The sequence below is a fragment of the Pseudorca crassidens genome, chromosome 10 (genome assembly GCF_039906515.1).
Source record: "Pseudorca crassidens isolate mPseCra1 chromosome 10, mPseCra1.hap1, whole genome shotgun sequence".
Taxonomy (NCBI): domain Eukaryota; kingdom Metazoa; phylum Chordata; class Mammalia; order Artiodactyla; family Delphinidae; genus Pseudorca; species Pseudorca crassidens.
In genome coordinates, this window is record NC_090305.1 from 86,391,213 (window position 1) to 86,417,001 (window position 25,789).

At 42.2% G+C, this 25,789-nt stretch overlaps 1 protein-coding gene across 10 annotated transcripts in view; it reads right to left on the reverse strand.

Moving 5' to 3' along the window:
- The window catches only part of FRMD4B (FERM domain containing 4B), a 335,945-nt gene that overhangs the window by 112,994 nt on the left and 197,162 nt on the right, over positions 1 to 25,789 (reverse strand). For all 10 annotated transcript variants that reach the window (XM_067755160.1, XM_067755168.1, XM_067755163.1 and 7 more), the window contains 2 exons: positions 15,657 to 15,722; positions 13,204 to 13,298 (listed from right to left, as the gene is read on the reverse strand). In XM_067755160.1, the coding sequence (XP_067611261.1) occupies positions 13,204 to 13,298; positions 15,657 to 15,722 (161 nt within the window). The remainder of the gene's footprint in view (positions 1 to 13,203; positions 13,299 to 15,656; positions 15,723 to 25,789) is intronic.

The window sequence follows — 25,789 nt, forward strand, 5'->3', positions numbered from 1 at the left end:
AGAGTGGATATATGTGTATGTATAACTGACTCACTTTGTTGTACAGTAGAAACTAAAACAACATTGTAAATTAACTAGACTCCAATAAAAAAATTAATTAAAAGATAAAAATAAAAATATGGGGTCAGGGCTTCCCTGGTGGCACAGTGGTTGAGAGTCCACCTGCTAATGCAGGGGACACGGGTTCATGCCCCGGTTCCGGAAGATCCCACATGCCGCGGAGCGGCTGGGCCCGTGAGCCATGGCCGCTGAGCCTGCGCGTCTGGAGCCTGTGCTCCGCAACGGGAGAGGCCACAGCAGTGAGAGGCCCGCGTACGGCAAAAAAAAAAAAAAAAAAATGGGGTCTAATACTTTCTGGGGGCTGTTTTTGGATATATATTATGGAATTCCTAACATTTAAGCACGTATCTGTTGATTCATTCAAGTGCTTCATTAAATTCATGGGTATAAACATTCTCCTGAAATTGTGACCTGAGGGATAGAAGAATTGAGACACTGTGGCTGGGGATTGTTTATGTGACTTTTCCAAGATGGTCCCACTAGTTGATCCATTTTAGATTGTAAATTCCAAGAAGGCAGAGACTACATTCGCTTGCTTACACAAAACTTAAGAACATGCTGATAGTGGTGCGATGTCAAATTATACCAAAACCTATAATGGTTCAGAAGACATATTCCAACCTATTTTGGTCTTTGAGTACATAATTTTTTTAAAAATCAGAAAACTCTAAGCTGTATTTATTATAAGTAGATAGGAAACATGAGTAATAATAATAGCAGCTAATCTTTATTGAGCAACTACTTAGTGCCAACCAAGCTGGTACTTTTAAAAATATATTAATACTATATTTTACAGTAAATCTGCAAAGAAAAGTGGCAGAGCTGGGATTTGAACCCAAGACTTAGGATACAGGAGAAAATGAGATTAGAGGGTTGAATCAGCTTTTTTTTTTTAATTTTTGTTTTCCTGTAGTAAGAACTCTTACTACAGATTTACCCGCTTAATAATTTTTTTAACATCTTTATTGGAGTATAATTGCTTTACAATGGTGTGTTAGTTTCTGCTTTATAACAAAGCGAATCAGTTTCTGCTTTATAACAAAGTGAATCAGCTATACATATACATATATCCCCATATCTCTTCCCTCTTTCGTCTCCCTCCCTCTCACCCTCCCTATCCCACCCCTCTAGGTGTCACAAAGCACTGACCTGATCTCCCTGTGCATGCAGCTGCTTCCCACTAGCTATCTATCTTACATTTGGTAGTGTATATATATCCATGCCACTCTCTCACTTTGTCCCAGCTTACCTCCCCATCCCCGTGTCCTCAAGTCCATTCTCTAGTAGGTCTCTGTCTTTATTCCTGTCCTGCCCCTAGGTTCTTCAGAACCTTTTTTTTTTTTAGATTCCATATACATGTGTTAGCATACGGTATTTGGTTTTCTCTTTCTGACTTACTTCACTCTGTATAACAGACTCTAGGTCCATCCACCTCACTACAAATAACTCAATTTCGTTTCTTTTTATGGCTGAGTAATATTCCATTGTATATATGTGCCACATCTTCTTCATCCATTCATCTGTCGATGGACATTTAGGTTGCGTCTATGTCCTGGCTATTGTAAACAGAGCTGCAATGAACATTGTGGTACATGACTTTTTGAATTATGGTTTTCTCAGGGTATATGCCCAGTAGTGGGATTGCTGGGTCATACGGTAGTTCTATTTGTAGTTTTTTAAGGACCCTCCATACTGTTCTCCATAGTGGCTGTATCAATTTACACTCCCACCAACAGTGCAAGAGGGTTCCCTTTTCTCCACACCCTCTCCAGCATTTATTGTTGGTACATTTTTTGATGATGGCCATTCTGACTGGTGTGAGGTGATACCTCACTGTAGTTTTGATTTGCATTTCTCTAATGATTAGTGATGCTGAGCATCCTTTCATGTGTTTGTTGGCAATATGTATATCTTCTTTGGAGAAACGTCTGTTTACGTCATCTACCCATTTTGGGATTGGGTTGTTTGTGTTTTCGATATTGAGCTGCGTGAGCTGCTTATAAATTTTGGAGACTAATCCTCTGTCAGTTGCTTCATTTGCAAATATTTTCTCCCATTCTGAGGGTTGTCTTTCCATTTTGTTTATGGTTTCCTTTGCTGTGCAAAAGCCTTTAAGTTTCATTAGGTACCATTTATTTATTTCTGTTTTTATTTCCATTTCTCTAGGAGGTGAGTCAAAAAGGATCTTGCTGTGATTTATGTCAAAGTGTTCTGCCTACGTTTTCCTCTAAGAATTTGATAGTGTCTAGCCTTACATTACATATATATATATATATATATATATATATATATAATTTTTGTGTGTGTGTGTGGTACGCCGGCCTCTCACTGTTGTGGGCTCTCCCGTTGTGGAGCACAGGCTCTGGACGCACAGGCTCAGCGGCCATGGCTCACGGGCCTAGCCACTGTGTGGCATGTGGGATCTTCCTGGACCGGGGCATGAACCCATGTCCCCTGCATCGGCAGGCGGACTCTCAACCACTGCACCACCAGGGAAGCCCAAGCCTTACAGTTTAGTCTTTAATCCATTTGAGTTTATTTTTGTGTATGGTCTTAGGGAGTGTTCTAATTTCATACTTTTACATGTACCTGTCCAGTTTTCCCAGCACCACTTATTGAAGAGGCTGTCTTTTCTCCATTGTATATTCTTGCCTCCTTTATCAAAAATAAGGCAACCATATGTGCGTGGGTTTATCTCTGGGCTTTCTATCCTGTTCCATTGATCTATATTTCTGTTTTTGTGCCAGTACCATACTGTCTTACTTACTGTAGCTTTGTAGTATAGTCTGAAGTCAGGGAGCCTGATTCCTCCAGCTCCATTTTTCTTTCTCAAGATTGCACTGGCTATTTGGGGTCTTTTGTGTTTCCATACAAATTGTGAATTTTTTTGTTCTAGCTCTGTGAAAAATGCCATTGGTAGTTTGATAGGGATGGCCTCGAATCTGAAGATTGCTTTGAGTAGTATAGTCATTTTCACAATATTGACTCTTCTAATCCAAGAACATGGTATATCTCTCCATCTATTTGTATCATCTTTAATTCTTTTCATTAGTGTCTTATAGTTTTCTGAATACAGGTCTTTTGTCTCCTTAGGTAGGTTAATTCCTAGGTGTTTTATTCTTTTTGTTGCAATGGTAAATAGGAGTGTTTCCTTGATTTTACTTTCAGATTTTTCATCATTAGTGTATAGAAATGCCAGAGATTTCTGTGCATTACTTTTATATCCTGCTACTTTACCAAATTCATTGATTAGCTCTAGTAGTTTTCTGGTAGCATCTTTAGGATTCTCTGTGTATAATATCATGTCATCTGCAAACAGTGACAGCTTTACTTCTTCTTTTCCGATTTGGATTCCTTTTATTTCCTTTTCTTCTCTGATTGCTGTGACTAAAACTTCCAAAACAATGTTGAATAATAGTGGTGAGAGTGGGCAACCTTGTCTTGTTCCTGATCTTAGTGGAAATGGTTTCAGTTTTTCACCACTGAGGACGATGTTGGTTGTGGCTTTGTCATATATGGCCTTTATTGAGTTGAGGTAAGTTCCCTCTGTGCCTACTTTCTGGACGGTTTTTATCATAAATGGGTGTTGAATATTGTCAAAAGCTTTTTCTGCATCTATTGAAATGATCATATGGTTTTTATTCTTCAATTTATTAATATGGTGTATCACATTGACTGATTTGCGTATATTGAAGAATCCTTGCATTCCTGGGATAAACCCCACTTGACCATGGTGTATGATCCTTTTAATGTGCTGTTGGATTCTGTTTGCTAGTATTTTGTTGAGGATTTTTGCATCTATGTTCATCAGTGATATTGGCCTGTAGTTTTCTTTCTTTGTGACATCTTTGTCCGGTTTTGGTATCAAGGTGATGGTGGCCTCGTAGAATGAGTTTGGGAGTGTTTCTCCGTCTGCTATATTTTGGAAGAGTTTGAGGACAGCTGTTAGCTCTTCTCTAAATGTTTGATAGAATTCACCTGTGAAGCCATCTGGTCCTGGACTTTTGTTTGTTGGGAGATATTTAATCACAGTCTCAATTTCAGTGCTTGTGATTGGTCTGTTCATACTTTCTTTTTCTTCCTGTTCAGTCTTAGAAGGTTGTGCTTTTCTAAGAATTTGTCCATTTCTTCAAGGTTGTCCATTTTATTGGCACAGAGTTGCTTGTAGTAATCTCTCATGATCCTTGTATTTCTGCAGTGTCAATTGTTACTTCTCCTTTTTCATTTCTAATTCTATTGATTTGAGTCTTCTCCCTTTTTTTCTTGATGGGTCTGGCTAATGGTTTATCAATTTTGTTTACCTTCTCAAAGAACCAGCTGTTAGTTTTATTGATATTTGCTATTGTTTCCTTCATTTCTTTTTCATTTATTTCTGATCTGATCTTTATGATTTCTTTCCTTCTGCTAACTTAGGGGTTTTTTTGTTCTTCGTTCTCTAATTGCTTTAGGTGTAACGTTAGGTTGTTTATTTGAGATGTTTCTTGTTTCTTAAGGTAGGACTGTATTGCTATAAACTTCCCTCTTAGAACTGCTTTCACTGCAGTGCATAGATTTTGGGTGATCGTGTTTTCATTGTCATTTGTTCCTAGGATTTTTTTGATTTCCTCTTTGATTTCTTCAGTGATCTCTTGGTTATTAAGTAGTGTATTGTTTAGCCTCCATGTGTTTGTATTTTTTACAGATTTTTTTCCTGTGATTGATATCTAGTCTCATAGCGCTGTGGTCAGAAAAGGTACTTGATACAATTTCAATTTTCTTACATTTACCAAGGCTTGACTTGTGACCCCAGATATGATTTATCTTGGAGAATGTTCCATGAGCACTTGAGAAGAAAGTGTATTCTGTTGTTTTTGGATGGAATGTCCTAAATATCAATTAAGTCCATCTTGTTTAATGTATCATTTAAAGCTTGTGTTTCCTTATTTATTTTCATTTTGGATGATCTGTCCATTAGTGAAAGAGGGGTGTTAAAGTCCCCTACTATGATTGTGTTACTGTTGATTTCCCCTTTTATGTCTGTAAGCATTTGCCTTATGTATCGAGGTGCTCCTATGTTGGGGGCATAAATATTTACAATTGTTATATCTTCTTCTTGGATCGATCCCTTGATCATTATGCAGTGTCCTTCTTTGTCTCTTGTAATAGTCTTTATTTTAAAGTCTATTTTGTCTGATACGAGAATTGCTACTCCAGCTTTCTTTTGGTTTCCATTTGCATGGAATATCTTTTTCCATCCCATCACTTTCCGTCTGTATGTGTCCCTAGGTCTGAAGTGGGTCTATTGTAGACAGCATATATACGGGTCTTGTTTTTGTATCCATTCAGCCAGTCTACATCTTTTGGTTGGAGCATTTAATCCATTAATATTTAAGGTAATTTTCAATATGTATATTCCTATTGCCATTTTCTTAATTGTTTTGGGTTTGTTATTGTAGGTCTTTTCCTTCTCTGTGTTTCCTGCCTAGAGGAGTTCCTTTAGCATTTGTTGTAAAGCTGGTTTGGTGGTGCTGAATTCTCTTAGCTTTTGCTTGTCTGTAAAGGTTTTAATTTCTCTGTCAAATCTGAATGAGATCCTTGCTGGGTAGAGTAATCTTGGTTGTAGGTTTTTCCCTTTCATCACTTTAAATATGTCCTGCCATTCCCTTCTGGGGTGCAGAGTTTCTGCTGAAAGATCAGGTATTAACCTTATGGGGATTCCCTTGTATGTTATTTGTTGTTTTTCCCTTGCTGCTTTTAATATTTTTTCTTTGTATTTAATTTTTGATAGTTTGATTAATATGTGTCTTGGCGTGTTTCTCCCTAGATTTATCCTGTATGGGACTCTCTTCACTTCCTGGACTTGATTAACTATTTCCTTTCCCATATTCGGGAAGTTTTCAACTATAATCTCTTCAAATATTTTCTCAGTCCCTTTCTTTTCCTCTTCTTCTTCTGGGACCCCTGTAATTTGAATTTTGGTGCATTTAATGTTCTCCCAGAGGTCTCTGAGACTGTCCTCAGTCCTTTTCATTCTTTCTTTATTCTGCTCTGCAGTAGTTATTTCCACTATTTTATCTTCTAGGTCACTTATCCGTTCTTCTCCCTCAGTTATTCTGCTATTCATTCCTTCTACAGAATTTTAAATTTCATTTATTGTGTTGTTCATCATTGCTTGTTTGCTCTTTAGTTCTTCTAGGTCCTTGTTAAACGTTTCTTGTATTTTCTCCATTCTACTTCCAAGCTTTTGGATCATCTTTACTATCATTATTCTGAATTCCTTTTCAGGTAGACTGCCTATTTCCTCTTCATTTGCTTGGTCTGGTGGGTTTCTACCTTGCACCTTCATCTGCTGTGTGTTTCTCTGTCTTCTCATTTTACTTAAGTTGCTGTGTTTGGGCTCTCCTTTTTGCAGGCTGCAGGTTCGTAGTTCCCGTTGTTTTTGGTGTCTGTCCCCAGTGTCTAAGGTTGGTTCAGTGTGTTGTGTAGGCTTCTTCGTGGAGGGGACTGGTACCTGTGTTCTGGTGGATGAGGCTGGATCTTGTCTTTCTGGTGGCCAGGTCCATGTCTGGTGGTGTGTTTTGGGGTGTATGTGGCCTTATGATTTTAGGCAGCCTCTCTGCTAATGGATGGGGTTGTGTTCCTTTCTTGCTAGTTGTGTGGCATAGGGCGTCCAGCAGTGTAGCTTGCTGGTCATTGAGTGGAGCTGGGTCTTGGGGTTGAGATGGAGATCTCTGGGAGATTTTCGCCGTTTGATATTACGTGGAGCTGGGAGGTCTCTTGTGGACCAGTGTCCTGAACTTGGCTCTCCCACCTCAGTGGCACAGCACTGACTCCTGGCTGGAGCACCAAGAGCCTTTCATCCACACGGCTCAGAATAAAAGGGAGAAAGAAAAGAAAAAAAGAAAAGAGAAGGGAAGGGAAGGGAAGGGAAGGAAGGAGATAAAATAAAATAAAGTTATTAAATTATTAAGAAAAAAAATTTTAAGTAATAAAAAAAAAACGGACAGACAGAAACCTAGGACAAATGGTAAAAGCAAAGCTATACAGACAAAATCACGCACAGAAGCATATACATACACACTCACAAAAAGAGAAAAAGGGAATAATATATATATATCGTTGCTCCCAAAGTCCACCTCCTCAATCTGGGATGATTTGTTGTCTATTCAGGTGTTCCACAGATGCAGGGTACAGCAAGTTGATTGTGGAGATTTAATCTGCTGCTTCTGAGGCTGCTGGGAGAGATCTCCCTTTCTCTTCTTTGTTCGCACAGCTCCTGGGGTTCAGCTTTGGATTTGGCCCCGCCTCTGCGTGTAGGTTGCCTGAGGGCGTCTGTTCTTCGCTCGGACAGCACGGGGTTAAAGGAGCAGCTGCTTCGGGGGCTCTGGCTCACTCAAGCCGCGGGGAGGGAGGGGCGCGGATGCGGGGCGAGCCTGCGGCGGCAGAGGCCAGCGTGACGTTGCACCAGCCTGAGCCGCTCTGTGTGTTCTCCCGGGGGAGTTGTCCCTGGATCACGGGACCCTGGCGGTGGTGGGCTGCACAGGCTTCCCGGAAGGGGGGTGTGGATAGTGACCTGTGCTCGCACACAGGCTTCTTGGTGGCGGCAGCAGCACCCTTAGCGTCTCATGCCCGTTTCTGGGGTCCGCGCTCATAGCCGCGGCTCGCGCCCGTCTCTGGAGCTCCTTTAAGCGGCGCTCTGAATCCCCTCTCCTCGCGCACCAGGAAACGAAGAGGCAAGAAAAAGTCTCTTGCCTCTTCGGCAGCTCCAGACGTTTTCCCGGACTCCCTCCCGGCTACCTGTGGCGCACTAGCCCCTTCAGGCTGTGTTCACGCCGCCAACCCCAGCCCTCTCCCTGGGATCCGACCTCCGAAGCCCGAGCCTCAGCTCGCAGCCCCGCCCGCCCCGGCGGGTGAGCAGACAAGCCTCTCCGGCTGGTGAGTGGTGGCCGGCCCCAATCCTCTGTGAGGGAATCTCTCCGTTTTGCCCCCCGCACCCCTGTAGCCGCGCTCTCCGCGGCTTCGAAGCCTTCCCCCCTCTGCCACCCGCAGTCTCCGCCCGCGAAGGGGCTCCTAGCGTGTGGAAACCCTTCCTCCTTCACAGCTCCCTCCCACTGGTGCGGGTCCCGTCCCTATTCTTTGGTCTCTGCTTTTTCTTTTACCCTACCCAGGTACGTGGGGAGTTTCTTGCCTTTTGGGAGGTCTGGGGTCTTCTGCCAGCGTTCAGTAGGTGTTCCGTAGGAGGTGTTTCACAGGTAGCCGGATTTCTGATGTATTTATGGGGAGGAAGGTGATCTCCGCGTGTTACTCTTCCGCCATCTTGAGGCTCCTCCCCTATTCCTGTTTTTTGTCACTTACTAGTTTTAACGTAGGAAAAAAGTGTGTCTCTATTTCTGTAATTATTAGATGAGACTTCCAATAACTGTCTCTAGCTTTCCTTGGAGGAATATTATCAAGATAAGTTGATATAAGTGACATAAGGAAAGGTTCATAGAATTACTGCTTTTGTGGGTAAAAAATATATAAGGATAGGGGACTGGAAGTTAAAAGATTCTTACACTGTATTTGATCAAGTTTAGGATGGCACTGATTTGAAGACATACCCCAATTTCACAGATGCTCAAATGTATGTCTGAAATACATAAAGTATTGTATAGTATTTAAAAGTTTTCTTAGAGAAAATGAGAGTAATTTTGAATTGTCTTTTTTGCTTTTACTTAGGAAGATGTGGCATCATTTAAGAAGCATAATGTATATTTACATGAACTTGTGTGAAATGATGTCCAAGAATGCAGCAAGTTGTATAATAACATATAGAGCATAAATCAATTATATTAACCACAGAAGACACTCAAATACTATTATATATTGACGAAAATTCTTAGAATTCTTAGATACACTTCTGGAGAGATACAGAGCAAATTGCTACATCAAAAGACAGCAGCCTCAACTATGATATTAAATGTTTTTATAAGAAGATATTCATGTAAAAGTAATACAAAAATAAGTTTTTAGAAAAAAAATCTACCCATAATTTCACCAACAGGATGAAGTTAGAAGAACAAAAAAGTGAAAATTACCCTTAACTCTATCATTGAGATATATTCCAGGTTAACATGCTCTTTTCTAGCCTTTGAGAGTAAAATGAGATCAAAAAGCACTTATTCCTTATAACCTACTTTTCTCAAGTTTTTCCATCAGCAAATGGGACAGATCTAATCAATACCTCAAAAAGACATGAATTTACACATTCACCTCTATCAGCTGTGTTAGCCCACTATGAAGCAAGCGTCCCTTTTGGCTAGAATTGTATCAGTCAAAGGTCGATCATCTCAGGCCCACCGGATGGAACGGTGATCAAAAATCCCAATTGTGTTGTGAAACCTATTTGTTATTTCTTAATAAACAAAGCTCATCCAGCAAATCCTTTCAAAACAAGGAAAGGAAAAAAATGTCAAGTGGGTTGAAGGGGATGGGAACCATTATGGGGAACAGAGTGCTGCCTTAGGAGGGTCGTGACTGCCCTCTAGGGGTAAAGACTCGCCCTGCACACAGAACACCAGAAGGCACTAACCCGCGTGAGCTTAGGAATTCTATCCCCTCCCTCCAATAGGACCACGAATTGGTTTTTGTTGGTCACCATCACTACTTTTATCATGTAACCGCGTGATTCCATTTTTCCATTCCTCTTCTTGGCCCGTGGAGTAGGATACAGACAGTGGCTAGTTTCATTGACAAAATGTCCCCTCCGCTTTGCCTTACTCTATTTGAAGTTCACCAAAGGCAAAGAACTGATGTGGCATCTGGGCTGGAAAATGCAATTCACACAGCATCCTGGGAGGGATCCGACTAAGTGGTTTTATGCGGGCGGGGGAAGGGGAGTGCTGAAAGAAAATACTTTCCAAAAATATTTACCAGACAAGAAAAAGAACTAAGCCTGTGACCAAGACATTCCAAGGAGACACCCTTTGACAGAAGCAATTTTCCAGACCTGTTCCCCAGAAAGGTGGAAATGGCCAATTCCCACTCCCCCAAGAGCCCAGCTCATACTTCTTCTAAAAATAAACACAGCTAGAGCCAGAAGACACCTTCTAAACTGATCATAATTCAGAAACAGACTCTGCTGTCATTTGCAGGGGAGTGCACGAAGGACACTTTGGAGCCAGGCTTCTTGGAAAGACTATAAGCATTGACTGATGTCACTAAAGAAAATAGCTAGAGGAGGGACTTAAGTGAGACATTCTTCTTCCAATAGAGTATTTAGAAAGAAATCATCCCCAGGCACACGATGGGGAGAGTGGCCCAAGGCAGAAAAGGAAATCATTCATATTATGTATTCCTTACTTTCTGAAGAGAAGGTGCTACAGTCTGAACACTTGATGTATGCCCCCTCTGGTTATGTTCACCTGAGTCTGGAGCTTTCCCAAAAGCCAGCCATGTGGCCAGGACGCTTTTCCAGCCCACCATGAACCTTACAGCCTGGGACATTTGCAAGACCACAGTCATTAATCATGTCACTCCCCTGCAGAACATCCTTCAGGGGCCTTGGTGTGCCTTCTGCATCTCCATGACTCTCTGGGCTCACCTGTGTGTTTGTCCTTCTTATATCTTAATCCACGCTCAGGCCAGTTTCCTAGCCACTGGGCAGATGTACCATGTTCATGACCATGTCCATGCACTGGTGCACCAAATGACTTTTCCCTGAATGCCGGCTCCTCTCCCCACTACCTAAGGTCTAAGTGCCCTCCCAGTTACCCTCCTGTGTGGCTTCCCACCCAAGTCCTCCTTCAGAGCACACCTTCCTGCCATGACTACGAACGATAGGATGTTGTGTGCGTGGGCTCTGCATAGTATTATACCTGTTTAATAGTATAATACTATGACCCTATCATATGTACCTTATATAGTACTTATTACTTTGGTGCTATTATTATGCCCATTGTACAGATGAGAAAACTTGAGTGTCAGAGGTATTAAGTCTAAGATCTCATAGCTACCAAGCTTCTCTGATGTCCACCCTGCCTCCCTCTCAACCATTATCTTGTACCACTTTTCCTCTTACTCTCTCTATTCAAGGCATACTGGCTTTTTTTTTTCGTTCTCAAAAATAAAAAAACAAAGTCAAGCTTATTCTTACCTGAGAGTATTTCCACCCGCTTTAGTTAAGAAAGGCACCCCTACTTTTGCAGAACTGGTTCTTGCTTTCTATTACACATCACCTTTTATAAGCCGTCCTGGTCCACCCTGTCTAAAACTGCACCACCCCACCCCCATTTTTCTTGATCATGGCCTCTTGTTTCATGTTCTTCAAAGCACTTGTCATTGCTGGTATCTTCTCATTTATCTTTTTTTTTTAATATTTATTTATTTTGGCTACACTGGGTCTTAGTTGCAGCATGCAGGACCGTTTAGTTGCAGCATGCAGACTCTTAGTTGTGGCATGTGGACTCTTTAGTTGCGGCATGCATGTGGGATCTAGTTCCCCAGCCAGGGATCAAACCCGGGCCCCCTGCATTGGGAGCGCAGAGTCTTACCCACTGGACCACCAGGGAAGTCCCTCATTTATCTATTTATTTACTTGTTCTACTGGACCATCCTAGTGCAACATAAGCTCCATGAGAGGAAGAACCTGGTCTGTGCTGTTCACAGCTGAATCCCTGGAAGCTAGAACGAATGCCTGGCGTTTAGTGGCACTCAAGAAATAACTGTTGAATGGATAGATTACTCCAACATTCATGATTTTAGCCTCTATTTCACGTGACCTTTCCCCAAATTGTAGTGTTTGTGTATTTATGGTTTTTACCATATAACTTAGCCATCATGTATTTATGGTTTTAAGTCAATGCTGTTTGCTATGATTTCAGTCACATCCAGATTCAACCTGTATGTGTGTGTTTGATCACTGATTCTCATGAACTGGTTTTGTCTTTCCAGCTAGCGCCTGTGCTCAATGGACATCTGCATTTCCTATTTCATCCAGCAGAGGACTGATCAGACAAGGTCTCAAACTGCTGTTGAGTGAACAGATAGTTTTGTGATTCGGGATGAAGTGGGTGAGGTGGAGTGCACTTTTTTCCTGCTTTGTTGAACTACATTCAGGAAACATCTTGAGTCTGAAATCAAAGTTTTCAGGTTTTTCTATGTCTCCTGACAACTCAGCTGTCTGGGGTTTTTTTGTTTGTTTTTTTTGCCCAGCCCAAGTCCTGAGCCCACTGGCATTTCCAGGAGGTCCTAAGCTTGCAGCCCACCAAGGCTGGAAGTAATCAGTACATACAAAGTGTTAAAAACAAATTAACCCCTTCCTGAGGTAATTTTCTGCCTGGTTAACATGAAGAATGGAAAAACATTTAAACTGAGAGTTACGGAAAGAATGCTGGCTGGGTGGTTGGCCAATAGATTTTGTGTCTGGAACACGTTTTCTTGAATTTTAATATTTGAAGAGCTCTTTGCAAATTATCCCATAAGGGAGAAGAAATCATTTACTATATCAAGCTGCATATAACGTAGGCAAGTCAGGCTGCCATAAAGCACACACACACACATACACACATGCAGAAAAGAGCTGGTAAGACTAAACACCTTAGCTTCCACGGAGCTTTAAATTCTTGTGAATTCACTGTTATATACCAAAATATACACAATATCCACGTTAGCATTAAAAATGTAAGTAAAAGAAAAAAAATGAGGGTTATGTAAAATGGGCCTGCCTAAGTGGAAGTTAGAAATTTCGTCCATCATTCAAGTATATACATATTTATCAGGTGGGCACCAAAATCGCCTTTAAACTTTCTGGCCACCACATCCAAACATTAATTCGGTTTCAAGATATGAGTAGATGACACTAGCGTTTCTATCCCCGGTACATAAGCTAAATAAGCAAGCACAACTGCATTCAAAGAAATGTGACGACAGACTATCATCTAGAATAACAAACTCACTGCAACAAATTGCTAAGGCACTTGGGACAATGTTCTGAGTTCTTAGAATGATCAATATTCCCTTTCTTCTCCTTTTACCAGAGTTCTAAAGAAAAACCTGTATTAAGAAATCTTTAGCTAAGCAGGACGTATTCTAATTCTTGCAGCGCTCCCCCGCCCCTGCTTTTGCCAGTTGAGAGTTACGCACATAGGTAACCCAGACAAAAGGTAAAAATAGGAAAACTCTTACGTGTCATCTGTAAACGTGATTCCAAAATACTCCTTTTCTTTCAGGCTGAAATGCGAAGCCACGAGGTCCAGCAACTCTCTTGATAAAAGTTTGGGCTGTTAAGATAAAAATAGGATTAGGAACAATTTGGTCCCCTCTCTCTCTTACTGCTACCACTTTCCTCTGTCCCAAACAGTTTAAAGCAGCCTTTGTTTGTTTGTTTTCGGATGCCCGTGCCCTTTTGTTGCTTAATCTACTATAGACCATTCTCTAAGGGTTCGGGAAGGGGGGGAAATGGGAACAGGAACACCGCTGAGATCATCATTTTGATATATTTGCAATTCCGTCCAGCACCTTATTTTTTCCTCTAAAGTAAAAGTGTATGCACCAATGCATTGGTGTTTTGGAAAAAATGCTCTTTTATATATAGTATGGTTTAGTGATCAAGACAAAGAATATGAAACACCGCCTAGACTGTAGGAATAACTTGGCTTGGTCAACTGAGGAGGGTCAAGACCCAAAGGCTCAAGACCCAGAGAGAACTAACAACAACAACAACACCACAATAATAATAATAGTGACTGTCTACTGTGCTGGACTCCTTCTACCCATTATTTCATTTTAATCCTTACAAAGAGTCTATGAAGTAGGGGTTCCTGCCATTTTATAGATGAGCCAACAAAGGCCAAGAGCCGTCAAGCATCTTGCTTGATGTTCCAGTTAGTTAAGGACCTGATTTGAACCCAGTTCTGTCTGAATCCAAAGACTAAGCTTTGCACTTCTCTCCTGGGATGGAGTAACTGTATCCATCGTGCAGATCATCATCACCAGTACTTACTGGGCACCTCATTAGAGGAAGGATCTAGTCTATAAGCTTTTGGGAAGCACTGGCTCTGGTGGGAAGAAGCATGGTTTGTAATCAGCCAGTGTCCAGAGTGAGAGCAGATGGTGGATTTGCAGAGACTGGGGAAGGAAAGGGGGATTGCAGGGAGGCATTCTAGGTGGACTTCTTTTGACCTTTGAGCCACACGTTTTAGGGCTCATTATGGTAGTTTGAGGGTTGGATGTTTGTTGTTGGGGAAGAAAGAACAGTCATGATAAAAAAAGAAGAAAGAAAAAAAGTTAAAGGAAAAGAAAAAAGAAAAGAATAGAAATCTAGACCAAAAGGTCTACTCTGGTGAAACTATGATTGATGTGCTATTTTCATTCTAATTGAAGCCTGTACAGAGTGGGCTCGGCACAGCCTCAGAAAGGAGAATTTAGGTTTGGTGAAGGGAGGGAATTCTAGCCACAGCTTTAGGTGTGGCTGTCATCAGGCACTTCCACTGTCTTTTAAGATTCTGGGTCCAGAGTGTTGGGTGAATAAAGACAGAAGCATCAATAATTAAGATATCATCACTCATATAGTCCCATGTGTTTTACAGAGATTTTGTTCACATATATAATGCAGTTTGATGTTTTTTTAATTATACTGAAGTACAGCTGATTTACAATGTTGTGTTAATTTCTACTGTATGGCAAATTGACTCAGTTATACATATATATATATATACACACACATATATATATATATATATGCTTTTTTAATATTCTTTTCCACTATGGTTTATCACAGGATATTGAATATAGTTCCCTGTGCTATACAGTAGGACCTTGTTTATCCATCCTGTATCTACGAGTTTGTATCTGCTAATCCCAAGCTCCCAAGCTCCCAAGCTGACTTGCAGACATAGAGAACAGACTTGTGGCTGTCAAGGGGGAGGGTGGGGGAGGGAAGGATTGGGAGCTTGGGATTAATCTAGTATGATTTTAACCATAATTTCTGAGAGGAATATTAGGCAATCTTAATCCCAGTTCACAGCTGTTGAAACTGGGTATTTAACTTGGACCATGCCATGTGACAGGAAAGTGGCAGAATGACGAGTCTCAGCTCACAAAAACCCTTTCAGGGAAGCATTATGGTCTCCAGTTTACCAACAAGAGGTGATTCAGAGAAGTCAAGTCACTTGCCCAGGGTCACACAGCTACTGAGTGTCAAAGCTCAGACTGCAATCCAAGCATCTCTGAATCCTGTCACCAGTCTCTAGTTACTCTTTTTTTTTTTTTTTTTTTTGTGGTACACGGGCCTCTACTGTTGTGGCCTCTCCCGCTGCGGAGCACAGGCTCCGGACACGCAGGCCGTGGCTGCGTGGCTCACGGGCCCAGCCGCTCCGCGGCATGTGGGATCCTCCCGGACTGGGGCACGAACCTGTGTCCCCTGCAGCAGTGGCAGGCGGACTCTCAACCACTGCGCCACCAGGGAAGCCCTCTAGTTACTCTTAAATACAGCTACGTTTCCTTGCTTTGAAGCTTTATCCCCCATAAACAATCCTGTGTCACTGGCTCTGAGGCACAGATAAGCAAGCAGGCTGAACATAGGCCACAAGGCCTACAGAGGGAACCAGGATGGCTTGTCTCTATGTGGCATCACCTACCTGAACCAGCAGCTCCAATCTCCTGTCATCCAGGAGGTGCACCTGGCAGTGCCTGCCTTCTGTCATCTGTGGAGACAAGACAGCAAGAGTGGCATCAGGCTGGGGCTGGCAGGCAAACCCTTCAACTTGATTTACCATTTCTTTTACGGGTGATGTGCTCAGCCTAAAAATGCCATCAGTTGAGTTAATCAACAGGTTTGGTCATAAACAGATTTATTATACGGCATCAGCTCTTGCACTTATTTTTATTTATTTATTTATTTTTATTGTATATTTTTTGGCTGCGTTGGGTCTTTGTTGCTGTGTGTAGGCTTTCTCTAGTTGTGGCGAGAGAGGGCTACTCTTCATTGTGGTGCGCGGGCTTCTCATTGCCGTGGCTTCTCTTGTTGCAGAGCACCGGCTCTAGGTGCGTGGGCTTCAGTAGTTGCGGCACGTGGGCTCAGTAGTTGTGGCTCGCGGGCTTAGTTGCTCCGCGGCATGTGGGATCTTCCCGGACCAGGGCTTGAAGCCGTGTCCCCTGCATTGGCAGGTGGATTCTTAACCACTGTGCCACCAGAGAAGTCCCTATTTTTATTTTTTTAGCTCTTAGATTTAAAAGAAAAAAGAATGAAAAGCAAAGACCACTCAATATATTGAAAAAACAATACCTATACAACACACAAAATTATACTATGAAAAGCAGGTTTCCTTCCCAGAGGAAACTACTATACTTTTCCTTGAATCAATATTTTATTTTCCAAATGAAGATGGTTTTATTCATTGTTGTGTTTTAATAAACACAATACATGCATAATTATAGGATGAAAAACAAATGATACTAAAGTTAAAATGTAAAGTCTCCATTTTTGAAACTTTGGCCCTCCTTTGTGGTATTCATATCACTACCATAATTAGCAGTTAAGAATAGTTAAGACAGGGAGTTCCCTCGTGGTCCAGTGGTTAAGAACTGATCCTGCGATGCAGCGACACCGGTTCGATCCCTGGTCGGGGAACTAAGGTCTCACATGCCGCAGGGCAACTAAGCCCGCGCACCACAACTAGAGCAACTAGAGAGCCCACGCGCCACAACTACTGAGCCCATGTGCTCTGGAGCCCGCGTGCCACAACTAATGAGCCCATGTGCCCGCATGCCACAACTAGAGAGAAGCCCACGCACTGCAACAAAAGATCTCGTGTGCCACAACTAAAAAATAACAACGCAGCTAAGAAATACTTTTAAAAAAAGAAGAGTTAAGACAGTTAAGAACAATTTGATGTATAAATTAGTAATTATATTTAATTTTTTATCACCTATAACTGCAATACTGGGAAATTACTCCTTGTAAAATATTTAAACAATGCATAAAATGCAAAGATCAACTTTGAGTAACTCATGCTCCAAACCTTTCTACCTGCAGAAATTACCACTCTGTCAGATTGAGGAGAATCCTCACAGACCATCTTTAGATGGATTTTCAGATATATACATGTACATGTTAAAAAAACATATTCTCATGTTAAATGTTTTACTTTAATATTATATTGAACATATTTTGAAATGAAGCAGGTACTCTTTTTTTTTAACTTTTTTTAAATAATTAATTTATTTTTATTTAGTTTTGGCTGCATTGGATCTTCATTGCTGCGTGTGGACTTTCTCTAGTTGCGGCGAGCAGGGGCTACTCTTTGTTGTGGTGCGTGGGCTTCTCACCGTGGTGGCTTCTCTTGTTGCAGAGCACGGGCTCTAGGCACACGGGCTTTAGTTGTTGCGGCTCGCAGGCTCTAGAGCGCAGGCTCAGTAGTTGTGGCACACGGGCTTAGTTGCTCCCTGGCATGTGGGATCTTCCCGGACCAGGGCTCGAACCCATGTTCCCTGCATTGGCAGGCAGATTCTTAACCACTGGACCACCAGGGAAGTCCCGAAGCAGGTGCTCTTAATATTTGTGTGTGTGTGTGTGTGTGACTGCAGTGTCTGTGTATATGCATATTTATATGTGTATGGTTTTTTTCAATTGAAGTGGAACTATGCTATACTTACTGTTTTGCCCCTTGCTTTTTTAATTCAATATTTCTTGGAAATCTTTCCAATGTCAACACATATAGACCGACCTCATTCTTTATAAAGGTTCTATAGTATCAAATCATTGTGCAGACGTAGTTAATGAGTCTCCTGCTGAGAAACACTTAGACTGTTTCTAGCCTTTTGCTGTCATAAGCAATGTCACAATAAATTTTGCACATCCAGCTTTGTCCATGCATGTGGAATTGCTGGGTTACTTCTGAAAAGCATCGGCAGCACTTTGTCTCTTAGGTGTTGTACAAAACTATAAGACCTTGGGAATTCCCTGGCAGTCCAGTGGTTAGGACTCAGCACTTGCATTGCCAGGGGCCCAGGTTCAATCCCTGGTCGTAGAACTAAGATCCTGCAAGTCACCATGACTTGGCAAAAAACTGAACAAAACAAAACAAAACAAAACTATAAGACATGGAAACTCAGATACGTATAATCCCAATTTAAAAAGAAAATTTCTTCCATTACTGAGAACCAACTACATACTTAGCATTGCCCTAGGTGTTTATAATCTTATCTCTGAGCTGCATAGTCACCTCCTGGGATTGGGGTTGTTATCCCCAATTCAACAGATGAGAAAATTGAGTCTCAGAGTGGGATAAGCAATCTGTTTTTAATGTGAAAAATACTAATTACAATATCTTACTTACATGTTTGATTGAGCTCTGCTCTAAAAGCCTAGAAAGTAGCTCAGTTGATTAGAACGGAGATGTGGCCCATAGGAACCTCGGAAGTAGTGCTAAGAGGTAAGTGGGAAGCTTTACGTTGCCCCATGGCCACTGATTATGCCCTCAAACTCTGTAAAGCCAGGTCACATACACATCTCTGGTGGCAAGAGGAAAGGGAACCAATCTTTGTTTCAGGCACGAAACTGGGAACTTTATGGAAATTATCTCATTAAAGCTCCACAAAACTCTACAATATGGCAACATCCCCATTTTACAGACAAGGAAGTCAAGGTACAGAGTTTAAGGTTAATCATTCAAGTTTGCCTGGGCAAGAAAAAAGCAAGGTAAAATTTGAATTAATGTCTAACTGAAAAAAAAAGTCATCTTTTTTCTACTCTTCTATACTACAGGAGGAAATCAATCGATGTGTCAGTTTAAATCATTTAATCTCTTTTGTAAAACCCACACAAGCAAACCCTAAGTACATGCCCTACAGAACAATCAAATAATACTCAGAAGATCCACGGAAACAATATGAATCCATTAAGGGATATGTCAAAACTCATAAAACATTGCAAGGTATTCTGCTGTTGCATAACCCAAATGAATTTATTTCCTGATTTAAAAAAACATCCTTTCTCCTTTCTGGTTTTCTTTGGATCTCCCTTGATCTAGTCAATGTGCCTTTTGTCAACACACAATTTTATCCTAGAGAGTTTAATAGTAAATTTTTTTTTTAGGTGTATCTGTCCACCTCATGACAACCATGGGCAGTGGTGCCCATGTCTGTACAACTTGATTCTACTCCTTTGGCCTCAGTCGATTGGATGAGGGGAAAGACACCTGACCTAAGCTGGGCCAGTCAGAACCTCAGTCCAGGGAATCTGGAATTGAGTCTGAGTGGATGAAAATATGGTGGTTGTGGGGCAGCCACTGTCTGCTGCATGTGGAGAGAAAGGAAAACCATCTGCAGAGAGAATGAAGAAGACAGGGAGCTAGAAGGAGGCTAGAGAAATAACGCAGCCTAAGAGGAAAAGCTTCAGAATTGCTGTCAGGGTCCCTACGTCTTTCCAGTCACTTCTAGCCCGTTCCACTGGTCTGGGTGAATCCTGTTCTTTTTTTTTTAATTTATTTTTTAATTGACGTATAGTTGATTTGCAATGTTGTGTTAAGTTCTGCTGTACAGCAAAGTGACTCAGTTACACACATGAGTACATTCTTTTTAATACTCTTTTCCATTACGGTTTATCCAGAATCCTTGTTCTTGAGTTCCATAAAACATCCCTGTATTCCTTCAATGAATCCACTTTTTCCCTGCCTCCCTCTCTTAAGCTAACTTGAGTTGGAGTCTGCTTATTGCAACTAAAAGCATCTTCATACGACACCACAGGTATCTATACCTAAACCAAGGCAAAAGATCCCAGAGGACACATTCCCCGGATGATGTCATTAATATGGTAAAATCATCTGCTCAGAATCACTGATACTCCCATCACGGACAATACATCAGCCAAGAGAGAGGCTGACATCTGGGGTGGGGGGCCCGGGGAAGGGACTAAACAAACACCCCACCATGTGATGTGATGATACACACACACAAACTGGAGAAGGGCAGTGCAGATGAACTGGGGAGAAACTGCTACAGTTTTATGCCCACACTGGCACACTTGAATCCTGGCATATCTGAGCCCACAGTCCTCACCAAGCCCTTTCCTTCGTGGGAGGATGGCTCCTCCGGGAGCTCAAAGGGCTAATTTGATCATTAATAACCACAGAAAAACCTGCCCTTGTCACTTAAATCAAAAGTTGAAAGGTGGTGGATGTATCTTGTTGGTCAAAACAATGCTTATGAATAAATTTCAGTTGCTGCTATTAGAAATCAGGAGATGCCATTTTAAAAAAATTTAGATGGTAAGGTCTAGAAACACTGGGCTGGATTTCCTTCATGGCCACATGTGGCCAGGGCAGGGCAGAACAGCCCCCTCTGTAGGTAGTGCTGGTGGTCTCTGGCTCACACATGTGTATTATCTGCCAGGTTCCTGGGAGTCCTTCTATGTGAATAAGAAAACTACATTCAAGTTCACTCTGTACCAGGGAAGAGACACAACCAAACGTCAAAGGAAGGCCTGCTGTGCACCAGGCAAAGGATTTGACACCTGACCCTCATTAACATAAAGTATTCCAAAATAACTGACCAAAAGTCAGGTAGTCCTAATCCAGACCTTCCAGTGTAACAGGGTTTCTAACAAAGTTTACGGGGATAAAATTTCAAATCCAAGCTACGTGTGAACCAATGCATTTATGTGATGGCAAGAGAAAAACAAGAGACTTCAGAATAAAAATACCATTCATGTTCTCTTCTTTTAAAAAAATACTATTTCAATCTCTACACAAGCCTATGAAAGGAGGCATCCTCATTTCAAGCACCAGGAAACTGAGGCCTGAGAAATGATGGAACTTGTACAAGCGTTCTAAGCCAGACTTGGGCTCACAATCATATTTTATCTCTTACTACCTCTGTTACCTTAAAAAAGTTACTCAGTCTTTCCAAACCTCATAAGCAACGTCCTGACAGCTTTTAATCTGACACTCTTGAGAGTGAAATATACCGCTTCTGAGGACCACATTTATTATAGTCCCCACGTGCTTGAAAATTAACAAGCAAACAGCTAAACTTTTCTGTAATCCATTTATCCTCCCATTTAAAAAAAAAAAAGCTTTTTAATGGGAGGAATATTACTAACCCATTTAAAAGAATATAAATGACAGGTAAAGTTAAAAAGTACATGGTGGAAATATTCTCCAGAGATGATGGAGCAGAAATAAAAAGAGAGAGGGGAACACTAGTTCCTGTGTCCTTCTGTGACCCTGCCACCTGGCTAGGCATTTCATTTATTTATGTATTTTTGGCTGCACCACATGGCATGCGGGATCTTAGTTCCCTAATCAGGGATCGAACCCATGCCCCCTGCAGTAGAAGCACGGATTCTTAACCACTGGACTGCCAGGGAAGTCCCTGGCTAGGTATTTTAATAATAGCACTAGCAACACAACCAGCAGACGCTTTCTACATTCCAGGCACTGCACTAATCACTTTACGTGTATTAACATATGCAAGCCCTTGTGATACTCACATGAGACAGGTAATCTTATCTCCCAATAACACAGGAGAAGGAGGTTACTAGAGAGATTATAAATAACAAGATACATAAATGGCAGAACTAGACCCAAACTCAAAGTCCAAGCTCTTAACCACTTAGCTACCCACTAGGTACTCCCTACACTATAAAGTGACAAATTGTGGGAAAGCCTTCCCATGGAGCCCATTTTCAGGAGAGGAGATGAGTGGGTAGAAAGGGAAAAACAATGCGTCATAAAGCAGGTGTGAAAAGTCATCTCAGTACCAGGGCAAAATCATTTGACTAGAATTAGTTAGAATTGTAGAAGTTAGAGTCTTAGAAGGGATCTAATCACCGCCGCTTATTTGGAACGTGGGGAAATTAAGGAAAGATGTGCCTGGTGCCACACAGCAAGTCAATGTGAGCCCCAGGATTAAAACTCAGGACTCTGGAACCTAAAAAATAAAACCAACTAGTGAATATAAGAAAAAAGGAACAGACTCACAGATATAGAGAACAAATTAGTGGTTACCAGTGGGGAGAGGAAAAGGGGGAGGGGCAAGATAGGGTAGGGGATTCACCGGTACAAACTACTATGTATAAAATGAATAGGGGGCTTCCCTGGTTGCGGAGTGGTTGAGAGTCCACCTGCCGGTGCAGGGGACACAGGTTCGTGCCCCGGTCTGGGAAGATCCCACATGCCGCGGAGCGACTGGGCCCGTGAGCCATGGCCGCTGAACCTGCGCGTCCGGAGCCTGTGCTCCGCAACGGGAGAGGCCACAACAGTGAGAGGCCCGCATATCGGGAAAAAAAAAAAGTCTACAAGGATATATTGTACAGCACAGGGAATATAGCCAATATTTTATAATAACTTTAAATGCAACATAATCTTTAAAAATTGTGAATCACTATGTTGTACACATGAAACTTACAAAATAAAACTCAGGACTCTGTCTTCCAGGCCCGACATGAGGTAAGCATGAGGTTACTCAGCTGCTAAATACCACCTTATGCAAATGCACTTCTTTTCCCAACAAATGGATTTGTTTCTTTTAATTTTTTAAAAATACCGTAAACATAAAAAGAAAAAAAAAACTGGGCATTTCTTACTTATTTTCAAACATGACTCCCACTGAAGCTTTCTCTTCTAATTTCATCCACAGGAGTTATATTTGAAGGGAGCTGTTCATGGATCACAATGATTATACCTACACATTCAAAATCACCTTTGAGCCCCACAGAGACCATCAGAGCAGTTTCGGATTTGGCCCCTACCCAGTGACAGCTAATAGCAGCAATGCCTCGCGTGGAATAGAAAAACATGTAAGAAATTGATCTCTTTGGAAAGTTTCGCTTGACACCCACCCAGACTTGATACCCTTCCCACCACCCTCTCCCGTCTTCAACCTCCGGAAATCGGAGGTTAAAATTGTGCATGTTGGATTAAAACTCCCACCTCAGTGGCTGCCCTGCGTTTGCTCCCCAGATGACAGAGCAGGTCCTCAGAGGCTAAGCGCTGAGTGCTGGTGGAAGGACCTTCTCCATCTGGTCAGTGGTTAAATGAGGAAGATCAGAAGGGAAGTGAGAACTGGCGAGAACTCTGGCTTCATGGGGTGCGCTGATGTGCAGCCTATAGTGGGGTTCAAGTCTGTGTGAACTTCACCCTCACGCCCCACCAAATCCCAATCCCACTACCTGATTCAGGAGACGAGAGCAGAGAATCGGTAAAACAAACAAAAAACAAACGAAATAAAACCCAAAAAACCCCTAAGGCAAGTCAAGATAGGGCAGGGTGGGATCATTCCTAATGACCGGGAGCAGCTTAGAAAGCAACAGGAAATACCAAAAAAGGACCAGAAGCCCAGCCTACTTCGGTTTTGCTTTAGTAGCTCTTTGGAACACGGAAATATGAAAGCTTGGTAAGGAAGCAGCGAGCTTCATTTCCTCTCTCTCATTCCCTTTGGACCTTTTCTGAAAGTTCAGCAAAAGAGGACCTGTCTCATTAAAATGACTCCCCAAGATTTTTTGTGGGATGACCTATCCACCATCATCATTAGAGTCTAATCTTGCCTGGATGTGTGCAAAATCAGCTACCTAACCGGGCTTGGTGCTTCTGAGTCCAATTTCCGTATGGCCCTGTGAATGATTTCTTCAAAATACAGATCCAATCCCTTCACTTCTCTGCTTAAAAACGCCCAGGGGCTTCTCAAGCAATACAATGGAGAATCCGACTCCTTGCCTCGCTCACAGTGTCCATGTAACCTGACTCACCACCCTCTCTAACTTAATGTCCAACCCATCTGCCTTGCCTGGACACACCAGCCATACTGACCTTTTCTTTTTTCTTATCTTTATCTATTTATTTATTTGGCCACGCAGCATGTGGGATGTTAGTTCCCGGACCAGGAATCGAACCCACGCCCCATGTAATGGAAGCGCAGAGTATTAACCACTGGACGGCCAGGGAACTCCCGACCTTCTTTTCTTCCTCAGAATAAAGGCTTGTTCCTACTTTGAGACTTTGCATATGCTGTTCCCTCTGTCTGGAATGCTCTTTTCCCAGATCACGGCACGACTGGGTGCTTTTGCATCTTTTAGATGTTAAATCAAATGTCACCATCCCCAAAAGGCCTTCCCTATCCTCAGTGTAAAGTACAGCCTGGACACTGTCTCTCATACCACACTGCTTTATTTTCTTTGTAGCTAGTATTTCTTTTTGGTTGTTGTTTGTTTATCCTCTATCTTTCACCACCAGAATGTAAACTCCACGGGAGAGGCCTTGGTTGATTTGTTTGCCATTGTATCCCCAGGGCCTGGAACAGGGCCTGGTACATAGTAAGATTGTGGGCAATAAATCTCTGCTCAGGGGAGGAATACTTTAACTGGTCAGAGTCTAGACACAGGTACCAATGAAATATTCACAAGTGATTTAAACACGTAGAGCATAATGTAAAGTGAGGATGTTCCAAAAACACCTCTCAAGCCTTGACCCAGACAGACTTACACATTTAAAAAACAAGCTTTCCACCCAGAGAACAAGGTGAGCTATTAATTCCTCACCGGATGAGACATCCTGGAGGAATTGGAGAGAGGGACGTATCTAGGACGTTCTTACTTTGGGATCTATTGAGTGGACAGGGTTTTAGATTTCACCCACATGATGTCAACTCCAGCTGAACAGGGTCCCTTTATATCATCTCTGGGTGCTGAGTGAATATGAGCTATTGACACTCTCGTTCAGAGAATGGCCTAGACTGACACAGATGTCTCCAATCCCAGTCAGCTGCGATTTCCCCTCAAGGTCTTTCAAGACGGTGCCTGCCCTCCCAGTGTGCAATCACTGGGAACTTCTTTTTTCACTATCAACCAACCATTCTCCTAGCTTCTAGGAAGCATGTAGGACATGTCACACGAGTGCTAAGCACTTCATGTGGGTAGTATCTTCCTTCATGCTGTGAACAACCCTAGGAGGAAGAAGTTTTATTGTTGAGATTTTATAGGTGGCAAAACTACTGAAGGGCAGAGAGGTTCAGTAACTTATCTAGGGTCATGTTGCTGTGACCTGGGGTAGAATCTCAGGACCATCAGTCGTATCAAAGTAGGACTCTTGGGCGTCCCTTGCAGGTTCACTGGGACTGGGGTAGGAAAACGAGAGACAGTAAGTAAGGAAAAAGCACCCGTGGCATAAAAGAAGCAGAAGAGGAAAGGAAAATGGGCCGGGGTGGGGAGAGTGATAAAGAAGGGGAGAATTCAGTTAACCAAATATGAAATTGAGTAGCTGAGTAATCTGCCTTAGAAAAAATGTTAGTAAGTAACTGTTGCCGTGGGCTGGCTCTTTCCAGAGACCTTTCTTTTATTTACATGGGCCTTTTAAATTCTCTCATGACAACCCTGTGAGGTAGATTCCAATCCTGCTTCACTGTGTAGGTGAGAAAATTGAGGTTCAGAGAAGGTAACTGACGGACCCCAGCCCACAGGTCTCCACTAGGTCGAAGAGCTAGAAGGAAGCAGAGTAGGACTTAAATTCAGGCATCTGATTCGCAGTTTGCCCTGCATGGCCGTGTTACACGACTTGTTACAACGTTATTTCCCACCCATTCGTCTTTTGTTTTTTCAGAAGTATTTATTTATTTATTTATCTATCTATTTATTTATTTTTGGCTGCGTTGGGTCTTCATTGCTGTGTGTGGGCTTTCTCTAGTTGTGGTGAACGGGGGCTACTCTTCATTGCAGTGCGCGGGCTTCTCATTGTGGTGGCTTCTCTTGTTGCAGAGCACCAGCTCTAGGCGCACAGGC